The sequence below is a fragment of the Amblyomma maculatum genome, chromosome 4, assembly GCF_055883805.1.
Source record: "Amblyomma maculatum isolate TAMU_Amacu chromosome 4, ASM5588380v1, whole genome shotgun sequence".
Lineage (NCBI taxonomy): Eukaryota > Metazoa > Arthropoda > Arachnida > Ixodida > Ixodidae > Amblyomma > Amblyomma maculatum.
This window is the reverse complement of record NC_139347.1, coordinates 183,157,186-183,181,639: the sequence shown is the minus strand read 5'-3', so window position 1 is coordinate 183,181,639 and position 24,454 is coordinate 183,157,186. Positions and strand designations below refer to the sequence as shown.

The 24,454-nt window shown below is 44.0% G+C and overlaps 1 protein-coding gene across 3 annotated transcripts; it reads left to right on the top strand.

Moving 5' to 3' along the window:
* The first annotated feature begins 623 nt into the window (after positions 1–623).
* Positions 624–24,255, top strand: scf (Calumenin B scf). Of its 3 annotated transcripts, none has more exons than XM_084602828.1 (7): positions 624–756; positions 4,716–4,848; positions 5,834–6,013; positions 14,177–14,336; positions 18,557–18,808; positions 19,863–20,065; positions 21,152–24,255. In XM_084602828.1, the coding sequence occupies exons 1-7, from the start codon at positions 650–652 to the stop codon at positions 21,254–21,256; spliced, it is 1,140 nt and encodes a 379-aa protein (XP_084458954.1). In that variant the 5' UTR covers positions 624–649; the 3' UTR covers positions 21,257–24,255. The 3 variants fall into 3 exon arrangements, with proteins under 3 accessions (XP_084458954.1, XP_084458955.1, XP_084458956.1); XM_084602829.1 differs by having other exon boundaries at positions 708–756; positions 4,712–4,848; XM_084602830.1 differs by lacking the exon at positions 624–756 and adding an exon at positions 779–818.
* Positions 24,256–24,454: the final 199 nt, after the last annotated feature.

Below are 24,454 nucleotides of genomic sequence, written 5' to 3'. Positions count from 1 at the left end.
TGGGCAGGGACCCAGATCAATGTGATAAGGCGGGTATGGGAGATTTTTTGTAAGATTTTGATGGCTGCGGAGTGGGCCCTTCCTTTTGCAAAATTTCGAATTGCGGTTTTAGAGTCGCTAAGGATGTATTTGGCAGTGGTGGAGGTAATGGCTAAAGCTATGGCAGCCTCTTCGGCCTCCTCCGGAGATTTTGTTTTATTGATTGTCGCCGATGCGAGGGGAGAACCTCGATGATCGACAACTGCCAGGGAAAAGGCATCTCTGTCCGCATGTTCTGCCACGTCCACGTGCGCCGTGTCTTTCTGTACTGAAAATCTTTCGTGTAATTTTTGTGCTCTAGCCCTTCTTCTGTCCGTATCATATTCTGGATGCATGTTTTTAGGCAGAGGACGGACTATTAATTGCTCGTGCACGTGTCTTGGAATCGGCAAAGTGTGGGCCCGGGTCCCTTCATATTGTATTCCTGCTTTTTTTAGGATGAAACGTCCCGTTTCAGTGCTTGACAGTCGTTCGTACTGTGCGGTGAGGTGTGCTTCCACCATTTCCGCTAAGGTGTTATGAATTCCTAACTTTAGTAGTGTTTCATTTGGGGTATGGGAATGATGCTACTCTGAGTTTCAAACACGCCGCCTTTGACCAGAGCGCCCCCATGAGGGTTTTCTCGTTGACCTGTTCCTCCAAACGAGGCACCGAAACAGCTGAGCGCCTGGCAACAGCGGTAGTTCCACGCTTGCGCTCGTCAGGAAGTGCCAACGGGTAAGTTTGCGGGTGCTGTCTGCTACAGGTGCGAAAAGAAAGCTCTTACTCCGGGCTAGCAGGTGTCGTATCAGCTCTGTTCCGGTTTTATCACCGCTACCTCACGTCCGCACTTCGTAGGTCTCTCGCTGAGGTGACGCTTCCATGATTTATGGCGCCCTGTCTGGCCCGGTCTTCGGGGGCTCGCCCGTGCGAGCTTGCTTTCTTACCCGCTCCTGAATGGAATAGGAACGCGAACTGAATTTTTCGTTTACTACAACCAGCGCATGACGCCGTCTTAATCACCAAAATGTGATCTCATTCGGCGAAGACTAGATAAAGTCTCCCCTTGGACTGAAAATTGTCCATGCCGGCGCCCCCCCTCCCCCATAGGTCGCGGCCAGTGCTTTAAAAATAACGCTTCAGACATTCTGAGAAGTTCTTTTGTTTTGTTAGGCTGTGACCACTCGGTATTTAGCTTTGTCATCTGCGTTCAATGACATCTCGATAGAAATGTCTGATCATCTTCCGAGAACCGCGCTTTTTTGATGTGGGGCTTCGGGACCCGTTTTCCATTGGCTGCCAGGCAGCCTTTGACGCGTCGTGCCGAATGCGCGGCGGGTCACTTCTTGTTGCCGCTCGCCTTGACTTCTCGTGAAGGCGGAGAACAGCCTACGATGATGTGGATTTATTGAAAAAAAAAAAAAAAAAAAGGATCCGTTCGCGCTATCGTCTCTCTTCCGCGCTCGTCTCGGTGGTGCGACTTGCTCGGCCTTTTTTAGTCGCCTTAAGCATGACTTGCAATTAACACACCGCTAACGCTGCTTCATAATCACATGCACTGAGAGCCCCCCTATCGTTTGGGCGCGCGGTCGTTAATTCTGCAGCTTGAACTTCCACATTTTTGGGGGCTCGATTCGGCTTTCTGTGCTCTTTGCGTTTGGCCAAATATTTTATCCTAACTTTATACGCTTGTGTGCGTAATTCACTGGCTGTGCTGACTACATAGTGACTACATAGTGAAAGCAATTACTGACGGTGGTAAACCGTACCGGATGTGTGCCTGTCAGTGCAGCCTGTGTGTCATAGTTTGGCTTGCATTCACAGAGACATACGTTCTCGGTTAAATGAAGAGGGATTCAGTCGTGTGAAATTAAGGAAAATACATTTGATTCAGTTCTAGCTATAGGTTGCAGTTGCACAAGTTTGTTACTTGCCTATATTCAACTGCACCAGAGGCCATATAATTCTCTCCGATGACATCACAAAAACTGTCACAAACTTCTCTGTATGCTCCTGTTCCTATTGATCTACAGGTCCGCCGGTCAGAATTGACAATAGAAGTGGGGCTAGGTGATCGGTTCGAGACAGGTTTTTGAGTTTTTGTGAATTGATGCAGAGTGTAATTCGGCCCCTTCATGCTTTTGTCCATTGCATGCATCAGTAATTTGGTTTTGGCAATGTTACATGCATGCTGGCTGCAGAGTCAGTGCTTGACCCCCTTATGACCCCCTTGTTACATCCATTAAAGTTGGAATTCGTCTTTCTGCCGCAGGTATGTTGTACCCATTGATACAATTAAGGAATAATTAAATTTGCCAATATGGTGGTTGTGGTCTAAAATTTAGCCATTTCACATGCGGAAGTTTCTTTTCATGGCTCCTCGTTTAGATTAATGTCATCAGATATTTCAGAAGACCCTTTAAGCCTATAATTTCAGTCCTTATAAATTCTAGTCGTGCTTTTTTTTTTCTTTTTTTCCTTTTATTATGTTCAAGTGCGTTACAGTGGTACATCGTATAGAGTAAAAATCATAGAAAATGAAATGCCCAAAACACAGTAAAGGCTAAATGAAACAATGAAATACAGAACTCAATGGATTCAACCGCACAATAAAGAAAGTAACACAAGTCAAATAAACTGAAAACAATCATAAGCAGTGAGAAAACAGCATTATACAGTGGAACGAGCAACGATATGCAGAGCAAACATGCATAAGAACAAACTGAAACAAGATAACTGCCGGGAAGAAAAAAAACAATGTCACGGATCAGCTTCAGGATATTGCACCAGTGATGAACGAAATGGATCGTGATCTTGTATTAATGCGATTTCGGGCAGAAGGCGATTCCACTCTACCCACATACCGGTTAGAAACGAATGGAAAACGGCATTGGTTTTGCAAGTGAGGATCAATACTTTGTGAGCATGGTTGATGCGGCACGAGTGATCCAATGGCTGCGAAATTAAAGGGTGCCTCAATTCGTCATGATGATAAATTTTGTGAAAGAGACTAAGGCATGATACTTTCTTTGTGAGCTTGAGAGATGGCAAAGATAGCGTTGGTTTCATTGAAGTTATGCTGCTAGTGCAGCTGTAATTGGAAAGAAAGGAAAGCACCGAATTATTATGAACCATCTCTAGTGAGGATGTTAAGTTCGTAAAACCGGGATCCCAAATTGCTGAAGCATATTCAATCTTTGAATGTACCAACACCTTGTACGTACCCAAACATGCTATAACTGTTATTAATGATGTAATGAATGTACCAACACCTTGTACGTACCCAAACATGCTATAACTGTTATTAATGATGTAATCAATATGTTGCTTCCAGGTGAGGTTGTTAGTGATATGCACACCCAAGTATTTGTGAGAAGTAACAGGATCTAAAGGAGTGTTATTTAATACATAGCAAGCAGGGGTGAGATTAGTGCGCGACACTTGCATAGCTTTACTCTTTTGTTAAGCCCATGGCCCGTGTGTTCTCTATTTGGAGTCTAGTGGTGAAGAGGATGTCAATGCATCCTCTTCATCATCATCAGCCTGACTATACCCACTGCAGGGCAAAGGCCTCTCCCATATTTCTCCAAATAACCTGGTTATGTGCTAGCTGCATCCACTTGACCCCTGTGAACTTCTTAACCTCATCCGCCCACCTAACTTTCTGCCACCACCTGCTACACTATCCTTCCCTTGGAATCCAGTTTGTAACCCTAAGCGACCATCGGTTACCGTCTCCTCGCACTACATGTCCTGTCCGTGCCTATTTCTTCTTCTTGATTCATAAGCTGCTGATGCTTATGAAGTACCGGTTTTCCAAATGCTGTTTTGCTCAATTAAGTGATGAGCTTGGATGAGCACTGTTTAAATCAAGCCGTTTTAGGGTTCTTTGAACCAAAGCTTAGGGCTCTTTGAACCTAAGCTAAGTGATCAGAATTAGAATTTACTTGATTTTTTAAAGCTTGGGTTGATTGTTAGCCCTGTGTAGTACTCGAATTGATTACAAATTTGAGCCGTCTTGTGTGGGTCCACTTCAGTAACAGAGAAATATAGGCCAGCATTGGTATTATAATGAATCAACTAGGCTTTGAAACACTCAGTGGGCAGTGAACACAAAACATTGCATGTTGTGCTGTGCAGCCACGGATGGAGCTCTTCTTATAACCGAGTGAGAGCATACGAAATCATGTCAATAAGACCTGTGAGAGCTAGTATCGTTTAGAGGTCTAGACTGATTGGAAGTTTGAAATATTTCTGCAGCGTCAGAACGCTTTGTGTCTTAAAAGTGCTTGGGGTGATGATGAATGTTCCTACACTTTTTACTCGAGCATGTGTAGTTCCCATTTCTAATTATTGTTAAATTATATTCAATTATACGCTGGCTAGAGGTCTTTTAAATTGCATAAATTCCAACCAAAGTTGTCCATAAAGGAAAGTCCTATATCAGTGGGTTATGAGAAAAAATTTTCAGAAAAATAAATTGTACTGTGAAGTGGAAATACGGCAGAGTCTCTGGATCACTTAGTGTTTTTCTGATCAGAATACGCTGCTCTTTCAAGTACCTAGCAGCCCATAAGATGTTCGCTGACGTTTCATAATGGGGCAGCGCATCGCCTGCCACGACACAGGTAGTGATTGCTGAATTGACCCCTCGTGTACTTGGGCTGATATTTTGGGGGCTTTTCTCCCCCAGACAGGCAGGGACTGGGCACATCTAGTACAGCCATGGTACCTGTAGTATTGCGCTACTCGCTGGTGCTGTGCCTACTACAGCTGTCGCTCACGATCGCCATCCACAAGGACATCCACGACAAGGTGCACTCGGCACAGGTATGTGCACTGCTTTGCTTTGGAACTGCTACCCTCACCATGCGTTTTCCAAAGCGCTGTGAGCATGACCAGATCTCTCAGATTTGCTAGCTTCTCTTTGGTGCTTTTTTTTTTCTTTTGTGCACTGTAGCCCAGAAGACGGCTAAGTAGGGCTGATGAAGGTGTGCATCAGAAGATGTAAAATAATTCAGTGCAGAACTTGTACATGTTCTTGGCGTTTTGAACTAAATTAGGAGCTAGTCATGTAATTTTATCCACCAGCCTGTGACTGTGCTGCCTACGATGGCATGGGGTCAAACGAACTGTTGATGTTGGAGCACTAATATACCACAACATTCAGTGTGAGGATGCCGTACGACATCGCAGCTGCTAGAGAAGTTTGTTTGCAGCAGTTTGATAGTTATACTAGAATATGTCGCGGTCTTGATTTAAGCCATTGTGTAGTCCCAGCTGGCCAGGCATTGTAGTGTTTGGTTTGGCAAATATCAACCTTTCTCGTTAAGTTGCAATACTACCAAGCTGCGGGTTTTCTGAATGCGCCGACAAAAATCTTTGTGCTGACAGTTTCACAGATTCTCATACACAGCATAGCGCCATAGTACTATGTGTTATGTCCACTGGGCCTGTTGATAAATTTATTTCTTGTAGGCTCAGAACTGGTGCTGCCACAGTGAATTGTTTGGTGCATGTGTATGAACTTGGAAAGCAGTGTGCGCCTAAAAGTAAGATTTGCAGTTTTGAGAGTGTACACATGCACGCCCACATTTGCACAACACCTTGCACGTGTTTTAAGGATCCAGTATAATCTCGGCTTCATGTATGGGTGAAGCATGATTATGTTATTTTTTCTTTTTTTACTTTCTGTGTTTGCATGCTGCTTGGACATTTTAAAGTGTATATTGTATTTCTTCAGTGCCAATCTTCATAGTGGTGTAGAGATTCATGCTGGTCTTGCCCTTTCTCCAACTGCTGTTTGTGCTTGCAGCCACTGAGTGACAAGACCCACTATGAGAATCAAGAGGAAGGCGACGAACCGGTGCACAATGTTGACTATGATCACGAGGCATTCCTCGGAAAGGAGACGGCCAAGACGTTTGACCAGCTCTCGCCAGCCGAGAGCAAGGAGCGACTACTCAAGATCGTCGACAAGATCGACAAGGATGCTGTGAGTGTGACCTGTATTCACCATTTGTGAACGCAAAATGACCACCTCTGGAATTGTTGCCCTAGGGAATAGTCCTAAGTGGGGATGTGGGGCTAAATTAAGGGCCAACTTTTGAACTGTTGCACCAATTTTGCTAAAATTTTCAGCGGTGGCTTATCTTCCTCTCATTAGAATATATTTTAAGTTTCATCACTTTAGCACAAATAAAAAGTTTTAGCTATCATAATGAGTAATAATTGTGTCAGCTTACGAAAACTAGCTTACGATGACGTTTCTGTAAAAACTTGAGCACATTAAAAACGAGCTTCATTTTTTTGTGTTGTCATTATGTCATATATTTTGTTTTTGTTTCCCTATAGAATAATGATAAATGCAGAAAGTACTTTATCTTGTTCCCAACAAAATGTAATCCAGAAACCACCTTAAAAGCAGCCTTTGGCGAAAGAGTTTGGAAGTGGTAGACAGCGCCTTGTAGAACAAAGTCTGCGTGTTCATTTTCCGACCAAGACTTGTGTTGATGAAGTAGGGACTGACATTACGGCTGTTACAAAAGCCATACTAAGCATTTGCTGACCATCTTACATGGTTCTTGTGCTGACGTAGCCAATGTGGGTTCTTGTCGCACCAGTAATGGGCATTGTGCAAAATGGCATTCGAATCCCTGCAAAATTGGACCTCGTCTGTCCAAAGCATTATGCTCAGAAATTGAGGGTGTTCATCCCGTTTAATTAGGCATAATTTGTAAAAATTGAGTCATTTCTGGAAGTTATTCGATTACAGTTCCTGCTGAAGTCACACATAGTATGGGTGGCAGCTGTGTCTTTAAACTTAAGCCGCGCTGGCTCCATACCCATCGCACTAAGCTTTCGGCCTGACAAAACGTAAGCGAGGACGTCAATGCCAAAATGGTCGGTTTCACTTCCTGGCCTTTTCTTTTTCTGAACATGTACTTATTAAGTATATTCTTAAATCGATTTAATATCGATATGAACTTCGTGCGAGTCAGCACATAGCGACCAGGATGTTGAACAGCATACAATCTGGATGCCAGCTCCGCATCCCTTTCCGCGCTCAAATAAGCAATCGCAATGCCCACCTTCTCAGCATTGGAATATCGGAGTTGCAGCTACATGGCCATTCCCACAATTAGCACGATGCAAAGTGACGTTTTAATCTCAAGCGGCAGTTGCACACTGAAGTGATTTGAAACGCTGGCACTTCAATTGCCTTGTCACATGTGCTCCTAAAAAAAGGCTCCTCAAATGGAAACATCTGCGCTTTTTGAGACACAGAATAACATGCTTACAAGAATCCCAAGAATAACAGCCTGATAGCATACAGCCACTTCCGCGTAAGTCCCCCTTGCCACGTGGATAAACCTTTTCTTTTTCGGACCCCATTCGCCAAATAAGCAGCGATTATAGGAAACTGGAAGCTCAACCTAATGAATAAGTGAATGCATGATTACGACTCAAATCAAGCTCATCGGGCATCCATAACAGAAGTGGCGAATACAAATATAAAACTGTGGCTCAGCCCATCGGGGCTCTCGGGAACCGATGTCCTCACCGCTGATGATGACTATCCTTTCCTTGCGCAGAGCGACGAATCAGACGAATCAGAAGAGAACGCCGGACGCGGTCTAAGCTTAAGCGCCTAGGCTTCCTAGCTAGGTAAATTAGCACACGCGTTTCGAATTAAGCGCTGCATTCATTACGACACACCATCAGCGGACGTTGCGCTTGCGCCGTACTTCCAGCGCTCCTCGTGCGCTCATTTTCGGTTGCATGCGGAAAAAAACGTCAGATTTCATCGAGCTGCGGAGCTCTAGAAAATGAGTTTTTTTTCGTTTCAAAAGCAGATGTGGCATAGTCTGGTTCACGGCATCAAACTGCCCATTAAAACTAGCCGCCCAACTACGATAATAAAAATGTATTAGTAAAATTTTGTTAATTACATCCATAATTAAATGCCTTTTGCAGCAAGCTATGTCCGCTGAGGCAGACAGTCTGTTCCTGCAAATATTGTTTTTCTGTTTTAAGTTTACTGTTTTTTTAAATTAGTACTTAAGGTCTTGCCTGAAACGCCTTGTATATCACATAGCACACGGACGCCTTTGCATCGGCGTTTCTGTGAAAGTTAAGTGCAAAGGCGTTTTGTGGCCCGAAAGACGCTGACAAAAGTCCCCTCCGCCATGTATTGTGGTCGGAGTCATCATATTTGCCGGATAACTGGATTAATTGTCTCAGTCCTGTGGCCACAACATGATGCGACCACCGTCTTGTCGCACGTCATGGTTGCTTGCATAGGCATGCTAATACCTTCTAGAACAACTGTGAGGCTAGACTGCCATGTTTAGTCACATAATTTAAAACAAGCATGACATGACATCATGGCTGCTAGCATAATTTCTTTATGGCTTAGTAAATACTGCCAACTTTTTTATTTGCCAGCATGGAAAGACCGCAGGAAGAGGAAATTGTCGAGGGTAGTTGACATCATCTGGTTTCGATGACAAGAGAGGACATACTTTATTCCAGACATTGCTTTCTCAACGCTGACTTGTGTAGATCACACAGCAAGAGGTATTGTAGATAGTGAATGCAGTTCTGTGCTTCGCAACTTATTTTCCTCCTAAAATTTCAAAACGATGGGTAGCTTTTCAAAAGCGTAAAACAGGTTCTGCGGCTTTTCAATTTTGAGAGATCTGGTGCTCTCTCCGAGTTTTTACAGGCAGCCTTCTTCTCTTTCCGTGAGAAACACTTCAAGCTCATCCTCAGCTTGCAGATCGCTGCCGGTGATCATATGAAGCCACTTCCGTGGGATGACCAAATGCTATTCTGCCAGGCACCTTTCCTGGCTGGCTGGTTAATGTATTGTGATATTGAGGGCCTCGGGCTGCAGTTCACTGGTTTTGCAATCACTGTCATTCCCTACTCAGTGTTTTTTTTTTTTTTTCTTAGGGCTTGGTTGTCGGCTTCTTCGCTTAGCTTGACTTCGTCTCTCTTTCTGCTTTTTAAGGTTTTTGTCCCGACCTCCCTCGTCACTACGCAATCCATCGACCAAGTTACTATTGAGTTACAGTTTCTCTTAATACTGCACTTCTAGCTTTCAATACCGCCTTTCTTGACTGTCTTAGGTGGGAGAATGTTTTTGTAGGTCCTTGGTGCGCAATCACGTGGCATATGGGTGAGATAGCCTATACATCACGTACGTGTTTCTCGTGGATTTTCTTTTTTTATAGAGAAGCACGCTGTTCAGTCAAAAGGCGCAACGTGGAAGAATGAAGAGTGGGCGCCGATTCTGCGCGTTTGCAATCTTTTGCTTTCGTTCTTCTTCTGGTAGTTTGGCGGGGTAGCTAGTATTCAAAGCAGCGCAGGGACTCGAGTTGTGAGTCTGCTTTTCTTTGCAGCACGCTGCAAGGATTGTGCGTTTGCTTGCCTCATTGTAATGAAAGCATGCAAAAGTACTGACTGTAATGGACAGTAATATATGTGCGCAACAAAGATGAGACAAAGAGGAGAAGTGGACAACGACGGCGCAGAACTGACAACTGATTTAATCGAAGACCGGAAAAGCATATATATGTACACACACTTGTTGTATCCACATGCGCATAGTCAAAATTTATAAAAATATATAAAAATATATCAGCACATGTAAAACTACTCCCCCCATCACTCCTTCACTTCCACTTCTCCTCTTTGTCTCATCTTTGTTGCACACTTATATTACTGTCCACCATGGCTCACCAACTCGCCCAATCAGCCATTCTTCTACTGACTGTATGCGGGACCGCAGATATATTGAGTACCTGCGCATGAGGTATTTGCACACACGCGCGCCCGCACACACACAGTTTTGTAGTGGCAGAAAAGAAATAACTGTTTAGACTGAGAGCATCTTCTAATGGTGTGTAAACGTTGACATTTGGAATTAAGCTGTGACATTATGCAAGATGTTGCTTAGCTTATGGACGAACAATTTTCCGTCAATATAGTTGTTTCACATAACAGGCATAACTTGCGCTACAAAAGCAGCCTATTGAGCCCTGTGCTGTAATGCGCCGCGCACAGAAGCAGTCAGATTTTTAGCACTCCTGCCGCGCCGCTCAGGCCAAAGTAGGCCATACCTCACTGCTAGGGAAAAAAAAAGGAAGCAAGCGTCCATACTGTTCTGTGCTTTGCAGAGGTCAGCTTCAAGCCGTCAGTGGTCTGAAACCGTGCTGTCTACGTTGGCTAACCTGCCCGCCCCTCCTGTCATCCTTTCCGCACTGCTAAGAAAAAAAAGAAAGTGTTCATGCTACTGTGTACTTTGGTCACAGTATGGCTCGACGCTTCAACTCTTTCAGCTCGAAACCGCGCTCCACTGGCCAAGCGCCTCCTTTCGTCCTTCTCGTGCATTGCACATTGGAGACTTATTACAGCCACCCTCTCACTCCCTCCAGTAGAAAGAAAGGAAAGAAGAAACACTGACAGGACACGGAGTCACGTAGACCCTACATCACTTTTATATCACGTGATTATATATGCACGTAGGACCTGCGAGAACATCTTCCCGCCTTAGGTGTTCGCATCAGTGGTGGTAGATAACGCAATGAAATGCATTCTTTTTTTCAACATTTCAACACCGTAGCTGTATTGGGCAAAACGATAACATATCAAATAGAGCTTGTGAAATAATATTCTTTCTAGTAATTCCACTCTGTGTTTTGCTCCACCCAGTCTTCACATTTGAACATTGCAGCTTCACTCCTGGCATTGTTTATCTTGTTAATGGAATTAAAACAAGCAGCCATTGCTAGGAATAAAAAGAAAAGACAAAAGGGGAAATCGACTTATGGAATCATCTTTGTGCTAAGTTCAGATACAACTCAAGAACAGACCGGTTAATTGCTACTCAAAGCGACCTTGCCAGAATCAGCGTCGGCTTATCATTCTGAAGTCTCGGTTCACCAAATTTCATCTGCTGGTGTTGCATCGTATACGGCTGCTATGCACGTGCCATGTGACTGATTGTGACATCTTAGAGCGATAGGAAAATAAAATTATTTCTGACATTTTTAACAGATTCATTTCGTTTTTGAGTTGCACATGGTTATATGTAGATTTATTTATTTAAATATGTAGCTGAACCTACGAATTATATGCTAGAGATTGGGGCTATGCATGTGGCAATATATTTTTCCTTGTTCTTGTCATCTTCTTTGCAGGGGAAAATTTTTCAGTATGGTTGTGATGTTTTCAGTGTTCAGTGGCACTATGGAAATAAGTAAGAAGCCGTTTTACTAGCAGCGATAAAAGAAAAAAAAAGAAGGTAGAAAGTTGCCAGCAAAGTGGGTCGGAACCGTACCACGAACTGGTTCGGAAAATTTCCTTCCTTTATTTTCTGGTTTAGGTTCAGTTCCAAAATGATGGAAAAATTTGGGTTCGGTTCAGTTCCAGTTCTGGAAAAAACATTCGAGTTCGGGTTTCAGTTTGACACTCTGCTCAAAAGACCTGCCCAAGTTTCTGGGGAACTCTCTTGAAAAAAACGCTTGAAAAAGTGCTGAGAAAAGCTGTGAGATTAGTGTTCTTTAAGTTTTTGAAATCAGATTCCCCTTCGGAATTAATGCAAATTCACGATATACCACGCCTTGAAGATCGGAGAAAAATCTTTCATTTAGAATTTCTTTCCTTGTTACTAACCAATAAACTGGGACTTGACCCGTCACAATATTTCATTCCTCAACCAGCCAGAAACACTCCGTACTACCACACAGATTTATTTTCTCCTTATTCTGCTCGAACTAACTTGTATAAGTTTTCTTTTTTTCCTCGCACCATTGCTGAGTGGAACTGTTTGCCCAGGTCACCTCCATGAACTAGCTGCTCGCATTCTTTAATTTTGTGGCGTGCCTTGTGGCTCTTTCTGAAAAACAAGATTTATTGACTGCAGGCTCCTCACTTTTTATATATATGTATGTGATATATATATATAATGTGGGTATGCGTATGTGTATATGTATATAATGTGTATGTATGTACAGTCGTGCCTCGTTAATATGGACACTTTGGTTTCCGACCAAAACTGTCCATAAAGCGAGTCATCCATAATAACGAGTCATGAATAAAAACAAAAAGGATTTTATTGAGAAAAGAGAATTGTAATTAACGACTGCTTTTGTACATAACGGTGTGCACTGGACTCAAAATTCCACAGAACACCGGCAATTTTGAGTGCATTATCCTTGTCATTGTTGTCTTAAAAAATTTTAGTGAAGTCTGAAGCGACTCGCTTACCATGACACCCGTGATGTTGGGCTTTGTGTTGGTCGAACTTTCGAGCACGAACTCCTCACTGGCCGATGAATCAGCGTCTGATTCTCTAGTCACCGCCCGCCACTTCACTGAGCAAAGTAGCCGCTAAGTAGCTGCTTGAGATTCTCCTGAGGCGAGGAAACAGCTGAGCTGTCGATACTAGTCCCTCGCAGCTTGGATTGACTGAGATGGCTTTTGCCGCTTGTATTCACAGATTTCTTCGCGTCTACGTTCAGCTCTGTTCTTTTGCGTTTAACTCCCGTCTTGCCAAAAGCCAGACTCAAGTTGGGGGCTGTACAGGCTCCTGATGCTGTGCCTTTTTTGCCTAGTTAACCTTTCTGCCTTTCCGTTCTGATTCTTTCTTTTTTTACCTTGTACTGTTTCTGTAAGGAAGCAAGGGAGTCAAGTTGGCAAGCTGCTATGCAGAGGGCTATCGAACATCCCATCTTCTTGGCGCCGTTTTTATGTGTTCCCATAAAGCAAACACTGCAAGCTGAAGTACAGTTCAGAACGACGGCTAGCCGACTACGACGGGCTCAGACCTTGTCAAGGCCGCATCGTTGACTCAAAGCGAAGCCGACATACGGACCGCCTAGTGTGCAAAGTTTGTCAGTTGGGCAGCGCAACAGGGACGAAAGCCAGGAGCACGAGAGGGAAGCGCGTCCAGGAGGGGACGCCCGGTTCCGGTTGCGTGTTCGTACGTCGCCTTTCTTTTGTCGCTCTACTTTGTGAGTGTGTCTTAACTCTCACCGAAAAGCGTTAACAGCTTCCTGGAACACACATTGCGCTTTGGGAAAGAAAACTTCAGTTCCCACCGCCACTGTAGGCACTTGTCTTTCTTCCTGTAATTTCTTTCTTACGCTTTTACCGGCCTCTCGGTTCACGTTCAGCAGAATTTATTGCAACCACATGTTGCTGTTTTCCCGACTGCGGCGGCACTTCCGCTGCACCCAGAAGTCTCCTGGTTCCCCCCTTTCAGAGTCTTTCTTACGCTGACCCTCGGTTTGCTGTGTACATTCCGCTCCGCTCTTGCGCTCCCCCCCGTCCCCCCTCCCTTAGTACGGCTACACGCAGGCTTTGGTTCTTTCCAACCCCACAGGACTCGTTCAGGCATCCCACCGTATCGGCTGTCGCGTAGGTTCGCGGGCGGCGCGCCCTTCTTTAACTTGCGTTCGGACTACTCTGCTTTTTTTTTTTTTCAAGCACTGTCCATATTAACGAGACAAAAATACATGGGCCCAAGTGGGGCGCGTGCATTCTTCCCCTGTCCATTGTCCGGACAGCGAGTTTTCATATTAACGAGGCATAAATACATTGAAAAGGTTTCGTCCCCAGAAAAACTGTCCGTAATTCGGGTCGTCCATATTAACGGGGGTCATAATAACGAGGCACGACTGTATATGTATGTATATATACATAAATTTTTATTTTCTTTTTTTTTTTTTTGCCTTACACCTCAAAGTTCTTTGTGTCTTGGTTTTATTACATTACAAACTCTGTGTTGCAAGTGCGTTTATGCTGTATCTTGCTTCGTTTTGTATAATTTTATCTGCTTGTTTCTTTGCTATGTATAGTGCCCTACCTGCTTGGACCTAACCACGGTCCGCAGTATGTCTGTGAATAAAATAAAATAAACAATGTCTGGTCAGCTTCATTAGTTTGAGGAGCTACCGGAGGTAATAGAAGGTGCCTACCGTGCGTCAGCAAACTTGGCTGTCTAACAGTGAAACATAAGATCCCTTTGCCGGCGCTTTGTAATCATCTTTGTGTGCTCTTAGTTGTGTCAGGCTGCCTAAGGTTATGCCCACTGCCGAAAGGGGTGGAATGCAGCGCAGCTGATTAGCATTGCAACCGGGTTCTGCAGGATGGTTACGTGACTCGGGAGGAGCTCGAGAATTGGATCCAGTACACGCAGAAGCGCTACGTTCGTGACGACGTGGACAAACAGTGGAAGGTGTACAACCCCCAGGAGAGCAGCCGTATCAGCTGGGAGGAGTACCGCAATGCAACCTATGGTCCCGAAGGTATGTCTCCGGCTTTTCCCTGTGCTTGCAGGAGAGGATCCAATTGTGTGTGCACATTACTACAGCAGCGATTGAGTAAGGAGTTCTGCTCTGTTCAGTCATAGGATTGGTTACAGAGCAAGGTTTTACAGAGGGAGAGACGTGTATATTCTCGTAGCTCACAAATAAGCTGCCATCCCTCCCATTTGTTGCCCATGCAGTGTCGCTATAGCTTCACCAACAGGTGGTGCTCAAGCATTGGAAATAATGGTACTACCCTTTTTCGTAAGGCAGGGTTACACTTGCGATGGCCTTGCAAAGAAACCGAAGTTCAGAGGACATGAAAATGGCATCCCCCTCCTCCCCATAGTAGGCAAAATTTGTGGAAGGATGCATTTGATGCCATTGTATCTTCTGATGAAATTGAGTGTGTCAGCGTTTTTCAAAACAATCAGGTGGCTACTTTTCTGCAGCTTGAAAATGCAATGTTCCGTTTACTGCTAATACAGTCGAACCCGAATATATTGAACTCGAAGGGAATCTTGAAATAGTTCAATATATCGATAATTCGATATACAGAAATCGAATTGAGATGCCACTTGCGATCATGGAAAATGATACTGTATTTGTCGCGTAGTCAACTCACTCGCATAATGAACCCACTCCCCACTTTTACCCCCGAAAATTTTTTTTTTTAAAGTGTTTTATGGTGCATCCCACCGTTTCGACCATCGCATCCACAGCTCATTTATTGGCAGCACGCCAAGATGCTGCATGCAAGACTGAACGACTCGCGAAAAAAAATTGCCGACGATTAGGGTACTTCGTAATGCGAAATTTGAGCGCAGCGCGTCAGCTCTTTCAGCTTTTCGATAGATTGAGGCAAAGAATTCGAGCAAGACATGTATGTACAATTACAGACAACTGGTTATAAGGGACAACGGCGACAGCGATGAAGACGCGAAACCCAGGAATGGGCGCCAAATAGCTTAAATGCTGAAACAATGCCATTCAAGACATTTCTTGAAAAGCGAAGTTATTTTTTTTTACCATGGTGAACTAGGTGTATATACTCAGGCCGCATCAAAATATGATGCTTTTCTTTGTGAGTGTGTGAATTCTTGGTTACTGCGCATGTTACCCTGCAGTTCGGTGTGGGGGCTGGCATTATTCATGAATTATCGTTGCAGTGTGTACCATGTGTGGTCACATCTTCCACTTGAGCTCTTAAGCGTGCCTTTCATTCATAATGGGTTTACAGAAATGGAAAGACGCACAATCTGTCACTCTTGTTTCTGTGGACGCCTGAATCATTTTTGCAGTGTATACCATGTGTGGTCACCTCTTCCACTTGAGCTGTGAAAGGTGCCTTTCATAATTGGTTCGCATGAATGGAAAGGCGCTGTATTTGTCACACTTGTTTCTGTGGACACCTGAATCATGCTGTGAGGGAAGGAAGGAAGGTGGGAGTGAAAGCCCACTTGAGCTCTGAAGTGTGCCTTTCATAATTGGTTCACATGAATGGAAAGGCGCATTATCTTTCACACTTGTTTCTGTGGACACCTGAATCTAGGGGTAAGTGAAGGAAAGAAGGTTGGAGTGAAAGTAGAGCTAGTTAGGAGGATCAATGCTGGTCCTGCAAAGAGCTGCCCTCTAAAAAAATCTGTCGCTTGTTAATGTCAGTCCCCAGCCACCATAGTTTACACTGCACCACATATTCAGCAGATTCACCACTCGCAAAAAAAAAAAAAAAAAAAATCTGCCGCTTTTTAGTGTCGGCAGCCACTGTAGCTTAAGCGTCTTGCGCATCCCACCTCAGCCACCATGCACTGAGCGTTCACAACATACACTGGAGAAGCGTCTGCCATGGGCTGAGCCAGCTGAGCTGGCTTGTCCACGCATGCGTAGTGCTTGCTGCTGCGAACGAAGACCGGGAAAAAGAGAGAAAAGGGAAAGATAAAGCTCAGAAGAAGAGTGGGCACACCCTTGCGCTTTGCTCTATCGCGTTTTTTCCCTCTTCCGAACGCCACGGCTTCATTGATTCCCTCTCGCTCCTTCACCCACATGGTTTGCAAACGCCATGTGCTGGCGCGTGGCAGCGATAGCCACAGATGCGCGCGCCTTTGGGGAAAGGGAGCGGCGATGCCCTAGACCAGCTATCGCCAAATTCTGCCGCACGTGGCTTGAAAACCACGCGGCAAACGGCCGAGGGTGATGCGATCGTCTTTGGGTAAGGCGCACCGTTCAATGCGTGGTGCGTAGTTCGATATATCGAACAACCGGTGAAATTGAGTTCGATATACGACACAGCTTTCCTTTACTTTTACATGGGATTTTCAAGGGGATATTTCGCGAGTTCAATATAACCAAAATTCGAATTATCTGGGTTCGATGTATCTGGACTCGACTCTAACTCTGCATGCAAAGGCCTACTAACTCAAGTGTCGTTGGTGTGGCAATGTTGGTCATCTGGACTCTGCAAATTGCTCAGTCATCCGGCGAAAATGCAGCACGTTGAAGACAATGTTGATACAGTGTTGTCATAGAACAACGGCATTGCTGCAGGTTTTCTACAAAGCATGCATTTGACTCTATAATAACTGCAGGTGACAGCTTTCCTCCAACCTGTCGCCTTTTCAGGCTAGCATTAGGATAAGGTTACAATTAGCATAGTGGGACCTTTTAATCACACTCCTTCAGACTGTCACTTCCTGTCAAAACTTCCTGACAGTAATTACAGCAAAGGGCTTACGATTACTTTCGCAACTCTCATAACAACTGCAACTGTGCAACTGTAAAACATTAGTGAACCTACAAGCAAGTATGTGGCTACTGTTCAATAAGTCTATCAGCAAATACTGCCACCCAATGGATTGGAAAGTTGCAAAAATAATATTAGTTCATAAATCAGGTGATAAGTCTTGCAAATCAAATTACAGGCTTATTTCTCTTGCATGTACCTCTCGTAAACTATTAGAACATATATTCTAAAATGTATTGTAGAGTTTGTTGAGTCGAAAAACATTCTTCATCCCCATCAACATGACTTCAGGTGGGCCCTATCTACTGTAACGCAGCTTGTTGAGATTATACATGACTTCACAAAAGCAATAAATGACCAATCACAAACAGATGCAATCTTTCTAGACTTTTCAAAGGTGTTTGATTGAGTGTGCCATCTTGAGTTGCTAGAGAAATTAAATCACACATTAGGAGATTGAATCACACATCCAGAAATACACGTCACAAGAACAAACTCATACTGGAAGAACAATTTTGTACAAATAACACATTTATGTTTGCCTTTTTACTGTGAGCTGTGCGGGATTGGAACTTGCTAGATGATTGATGGCTTCCCAACCAAGTATATTGAGAAATTCTCGGAAATAGCCAGAAAATGTGTATTATCGGGAAACAAAACATAAGGTACTTCATTGCTTTTCCCATTCTTGGAGGCTTTTTATATATTTAGTATTTTAGTTGTCATATACATTGTGAAAAATTGATGTAGAATTACGCTTTGTTGTCCTTTATATTTGCCTTTCAGTGCATTGTAACTTTGGCTCAATATCTGTGCAACAGTGTTATGCCTTGTCGACTGCGTGTCTGATTTAAAAACAAACCCACTCAGGCCAAAATCCTTGAAAAGGGATTAGCAGTATATATATATATAAATATAAATAAAAAAAGCAGTTAGAAATTTTCATCTTGAGCTGTTCGCTTTTGACTTGGGAGGACAAACCCCAGGAGATTGTATCCGATCGCAAACAACAATTTTCATCCCTCCCTCAAAGAACAAGCCATACATCACTGTTCCTCTTCAGTTAACTGCCCTCAAGCCAGATGACTGTTCAAGCAGCTCAGCAGGGTTTTTAAGCTTATGCTCAGCTGGCTCTGTATGAGCAGCGTGACGAGAAAACTGCAGGCACGCTCGTGCTAGGCCTGCCAACATTCATTAAATGTTATCTATCATCGCCATCAGTCTCGATTCTCTTTCTCTTGTTTTCATTGGTTTGCCGCCCCGTTACAATATATAACTGGTGTAGTTTCTTATGTTGCAAAGCAGGGCAGTACAGTTGCTTTCCATAACATCTGATGGTGTCGGCTTTCTTCTTGCATACCATTTCATGTTTGTGTCTACATATTAGTACATAGATTGGTAATTCCTTTTAATATTCTCTGCTGATGACTGGAGCCATCTTTGTACTCTGGTGTGGTTTCTCTTCCCCTCCACCTAACAGGGAGCGAAGCTGAGGACTCAGATTCGGACACCGACGAGGGTGGCGCCATGACCTTTCAGGACATGGTGCGCAGAGACAAGCGGCGCTGGGACCGTGCTGACAGGGACGGTGATGGCCACCTCAACAAGGCAGAGTTTGGTGACTTCCTTCACCCAGAAGAAAGCCCGGACATGAAGAATGTGGTGGTCGAGGAGACCATGGAGGACATTGACAAGGACAAGGATGGCAAAATCTCCCTCGAAGAGTACATCGGTGTGTGTAGCAGCTTTCTTTCTTTATTTATTTTTTCTTTCCTTTGAAGCTGTGCTTGGCCCAGATCAATGCATGATTGGAGGCGTACAGTGGCGTAATGTATCCAGGATGGTTCCTGAACATTTGAGGTGTCTTCTTTCCTTGCATCTGTTTCGCTTGTATTACCAGGGTGGCTGTCATTAGCCCTGCATATGTGGACTTAACAAAGTCATGTCGAGTTAGCCTGTAGAGTGAAAACCAGTTGTCAGGTTCATGTAAAAGCAGTCAGGTCGAGTAAAGTAGATGGAAGAGGTAGTCAACTTGCTTGACCCGCTTGTCTAAATGCACGTAGGTGCTGTCGAGTCAAGGGTTTGAGTTATGGGGAACTGTGGGATCAAAAAGCTCGGAGACACACTGCAGCTTTGCATACGTTAGCTAACAATTCTGCTGTGAGCACGTAAGTGTGTGAAGCAGTATCTGCCCATCAAGAGGGTTCAGGTGTAGCTGCATTTACTGCTCACACAACCAATTTTCTTATATAATACGAAATAATTCACGTAAATGCTGTTTCCAAGTGTCATCCATTTTTATTAACTAAAGTTTCCTTTGCCATTTGTCTTTTCTTTTTTAGCTTATTTTTGCAATCACCAAAGGAAAAGTATGTCTTAACTTGATTCACTGATAAAAGGTCACTTTCTTGCAGGAGAACAAATTGCTGTATGGTAGAAAAGACACACTCAATCTCCTAATACTATTATCTTGAGTAGGCATTAATCTAAGCAGCCTACAGTCTCTCTATAAGACCCAGCAGCAAAATTCTAAACTTTAGTACTCTGTGGAAAGTTTCCTGGCTTTTTCTTAATAGCATTGCGGTGCCTGCATTCTTTTGCTCTTCTAGCATTATTTGTGACTCATTGTTTGGCACCTTGTGCCTAAATTGACAGCTTTGGTTCTTGCTGCCCCTGAGCTTTTTATGCATGATAGCAACTATGTGTAGCACTCAAAGATAAGCATAAATGCAGCCCTCTTGGAGTGTGTTGTCACGTATGCTCATTCCGTCGTTCTCTTCTTGCAGGTGACATGTATGAGGGTGCCTCGGAGGGAGAAGTGGAGCCCGACTGGGTGCAGACGGAACGGGAGCAGTTCACCAATTTCCGGGACAAGGACAAGGACGGTTTTATGGGCCCCGATGAGGTGCGTGACTGGGTCATGCCTGCGGACTACGACCACAGCATCGCTGAGGCACGCCACCTCATCCACGAGGCCGACAAGGACAAGGTCAGCACGATTGGAAACTGTCATAGGTCATGTTGGCCAGTGTGACATGCTTAGGTGAATAAAACAAGTGGACAGATTGGCAGCTGTTCAGTTACGGTTGCAAAGGGCAGTGGAAGAGGCATTTGCAGAAGTTGTCCATAGCTGCCTTTGGGAGACATTTATGACGAGTGTTGCAAAGCTAAACACTGATCATGATATATGATTCTACCAATTTAATCGCTTGATTATTGTTGCTGAAATTCGGCACGCAAGCAGTATGCAACCTTCTATAATTTTTAATACCAATTTCGATGATGTCCTTGCTTGATTCAATCAGAATTCATTGGAAATCCGCGTCGTCTGCAGCATTAGCAACCAATAGGAAGCCTTCTTTTGGGTCGCCGATGCTGCAGACAATGCAGATTTCAAATGAATTCTGATTGAATTAGACAAGTATACATCACCTACAGTGGCATTAAAAACAGTAGACAGTTGTGAGCTCTCCGTGGGATGAATTTCAGCCCGAATAAGCGAGTGATTTAATCAATAGGAGCATATTACAGTTCGGTTTAGCGTTGCAATGGTTGGTATGCGTAGACGGTGGCAGTAATTTCAAGGGGCTGCAGGGAAGGATAAGCTACTTTTACAGCAAAATTGTGCCATTTGCAGCATTTTGGGTTGCGGTATGTAACATGTCTCACTTGTTCACGACTATGTGGTGCAATGTCTGACTGGAAAAAAAAAAAACTGATTCTACCGTTGGACCAAGTGCTTATTCAGCATCCACACGGACTTAGGGCATCTTCATTTGCAATCTAATGAGATTTTATAAGCATAATAGCTGTTAAAAGTCACCGCTGCAAAACTGTGTTATTCACAGTGTCAGTGCATTCACTGCTCAAGCCTGTGATTGGGCACAGACCATGATTATACTGATTTGAATTTTAGTTGAGGTTCTGATCCTCTTTTACGATGACACAGATAACCCAACATTCTGCCATTTTGAGCAAACTTCTGCAACCTCCAGAAAATTGACTTCTTAATGCATGCCAGCCATGCTTCGGCATGCACCTTGTTGAGAGTCTCCCTTGTTCTGCCTTTTTGTAGGACGGCAAGCTGACCCGAGACGAGATTATTGACAAGTATGATGTCTTCGTGGGAAGCCAAGCAACAGACTACGGCGAGGCCCTCACCCGGCATGACGAGTTTTGAGGGCAGAAGAATGTTTGTTGGGTGCCAGCCAAAATTCTTGGCCTTGGCGCCACGATCCACACCTCTACCATCGCATCTGGTGTTCACTCGTTAATGCATTATTGTTTGTTTTTTGTTTTCCTAGCTCTGACCTAGCGACTCTTAGCAGGATTCTTCTAACCATTTCCTCTTCCTTTCCTCTTTATTTTGGAATCCTAGCTCTAGCTGTATGTTTGTGCGTGCTCACAGCACAATGGTTGTTTGCTGGTGAGTTGCCACCCACTGAACTGTCATCTGTTTCACACACAAGCGACTTTCTCCCCTGTATGCTGTGCAGTTTTGTGCTCAAATTGCTCTTTTTAGGGATGTGCACTGTAGGGCAGAGTGGAAAGGCACGTGCTCTGAGCAATGCTGCATTTGGACAACACTGGCATGCATTTCTGCTGAACTGTAATGGCTGATGTGGAAAGCAACACACAAGTACTTTAGGCAGAGCTGAGCTGGTTGTTTTAAGTATGCCTTAGTTTGATGATGCTGTGATCTGCAGGTATAGCCTTATCACCGCACCAGCCAGAATTGTTTCCCCAGAGTTGTGCATGTCTATTTTAGTCACGGTACTAGAGCGCATTGTCTGCCACTTGTCTGGGGAACTTTTGATCACTCAATTTCGTAGCACAATGCGTACTGTGGTAGACGGTTCTCTTATTTTCTGAACAGTGTGTGATTAGTGGCAGTTATTGCTGTGTAAGCCAGCTGCGTACTACTGCGTAGCCAAAATATGTGCTCAGTGTGCCTTGTGCAAAATTCCTCAAGACCCGTGCATCTGAGCTGCTCAGACCAGGGTGTTTGGCGCAAGGAGTTTCACATGCAGCTTTTTCTATGGAGTGTTTGATCTTCTTGCTTCTGCAGGGCATCCTCTAGCCTTGAGAATATTCTGGCTGAATTGCTGATGCTGTGTCTGCTCTGGAGTGCAAGGAAGCCCAATTACCTAGTTTGACTCAGGGTGCACTACATGCTAATGTTTAGACATACCATTCAAGTAGTGAACAGAGCACCGCTGTTTCTTGAATTCAAGCTGCTGCTTTCAGTTTTTGCTCAGATGGGGCATATGAAGGTGCGGTGCATTTCCTCCTCACGGTTGGACCCAGTGACTAAAGAGTGAGGTGTTTTTACTGCATCATGTTTGTGTGTCCCAGTTGTTTCAATTGTTATTTTAACCTGCTTGTCATGTAGGAGTTAGTGTGAAGGAAAAAAAAACTCTAAAAAAGAGCATGAGTGCCCCTATGCGTTTGAAAACAAGAGGTTTCGATTGCATTTATTTTCATTTGTAGAGCTTTCCTCCTTATAGATAGCTGCATGAGCTTTTGTTTTTCTCTTTTTTTCTTTTTTTCATTTACCTTCTCGTAGCAGTAAAGCTTCTTTCCAAAGATCGACTTTGTTGCTTTAGGAGTGCCACATGCAAGGTTTATGTGGCTGCTACATATAGAGCTTCACCGCTTTAGTGCAAGCAGACGTTCAGAGAAATGCACAACAAATTGCCTTTTGGTCACAGGTGACCTTTCTGTCACTCATAATTTAGACAGCTTCATCTCAGATCAAACAGCTGTGCTTGGTTGCTGGCTTCTGTTTCTTTCGCTCTGTGTTCTTCGACGAAAATTTATTTATTGCGGAATATATTCAATATGGTTTTGCATGGCCACTGTCCTATGCCTGCTTAGGCCAATTTAATACCTGTTAACTGTATTTATCTATTTAGCAACCTCTCAAAGACATGGTATACTATCATTTTCTTTTTCCATGCTTCTCAAAGTACTTCTGAATTGTCCTTGTATTTTCTTTACCTGTGTGCGAATTTTTAACATTTGCCACTTTCTTTTCATTACTTGCCACTCATTCTGATGCTGTAGTGGCCTTTTAGAGCTCCTAGTCATTACATTTCTTCTTTTGCTTTAGCCCAATGCTTCTCGAACAACACACATACACCCGCATTTACCAGCAAGGTTTCAACATGCAGAGATAAACAAAGGTCTTTGGTCTCAGTCAAGAGTGATTTTTTTTTTTTTTTTTGAGAACTACTTGACATCTCTGGACATCTTTGTACGCAATGTGAAAAAATTGTGGAAAGATATTGGGTAACATCCTTAGTTTTCTTTCTGTCATATGCTTTTACTCATCAGGTTTGATTGATGTTTCTCGAGGCAGGTGTGGATGTCACCTGTAGTTCCTTATCTAATATTTCCATTGTCTTAGGGGCTGTGTTCTCATGGGTAGTCTATAAATTATCATGCCTTGCTGGCTTATCAAAGAATGATGTTCGCCCATATGTAGCTTTTCACCCACTAGGATGGGATTTTCGAGTCACTATGTGTATTGGTTGCACAAGTATTGGTTGCTCAGCCCAACTCGAGAACTTAATTAAAAAATAACTGAATTCAAAATCTTGAATCTCCATAAACCACAGCACTAGACGATAAGGAGAGTCCTATGGATCCTGGCAGTCTTCAGCCAGCTTTTTGTATTGGGCAGACCGAACCACTTGATAGTAAAGAGTTTGCTTTCGCCCACCCGCTGTCTCTTGATTACACCACTCCCTCATAGCTTTGCCTGGCTCTCAGTTTGCTGTAGTGACCTCTCTAGTGACCTCTTGCTTGCACCAGAGGTGCTTTACAGGTGAGCATATGTGGAGTGCATGCAGTTTCACATTTAAGCTGACTCCCTTGTTAGTTCCTTTTTCTGGATTGAAACATTTGCACCAGCTGTTTCGTTTGTGCTCTGATATAATGGTGTTGCGCTTCCAGGCGTACTCATTCAAGAGCAGCTGTATGCCTTGTGCCAAAGCTATTGTGATGTCTCCATGCCCGTTTCTCGCTGTGCGAGCTTTGCAGTGCTGTGGCTTGCAAAATGGATGTCTGTTCACTGCATCAGGCAGAGAGACTTTTTTTTTTTTACTTTTTATATGAAGATGCCACTGAAGCAGTCTCGTTAGATACGTGATTTTGAAATAAAGACTTTCTACGAAAGTATTAGAGTCATTTATGTTTGTGGCTGAGGAGCACCTTGTGGGGCTTGCTTAGGTGGCTCTGTGTTCATTCATGGTGCTCCCAGTATCACGGCCGCTCGATGGAAGCGCACTAGGTGCGGCCTGCTACGTCGCCCGAAACCGGCGGGAGGCGCCTACTTCCAGTCGCCACCGCCGCGGCGCCACCGTTCGGGGACAGC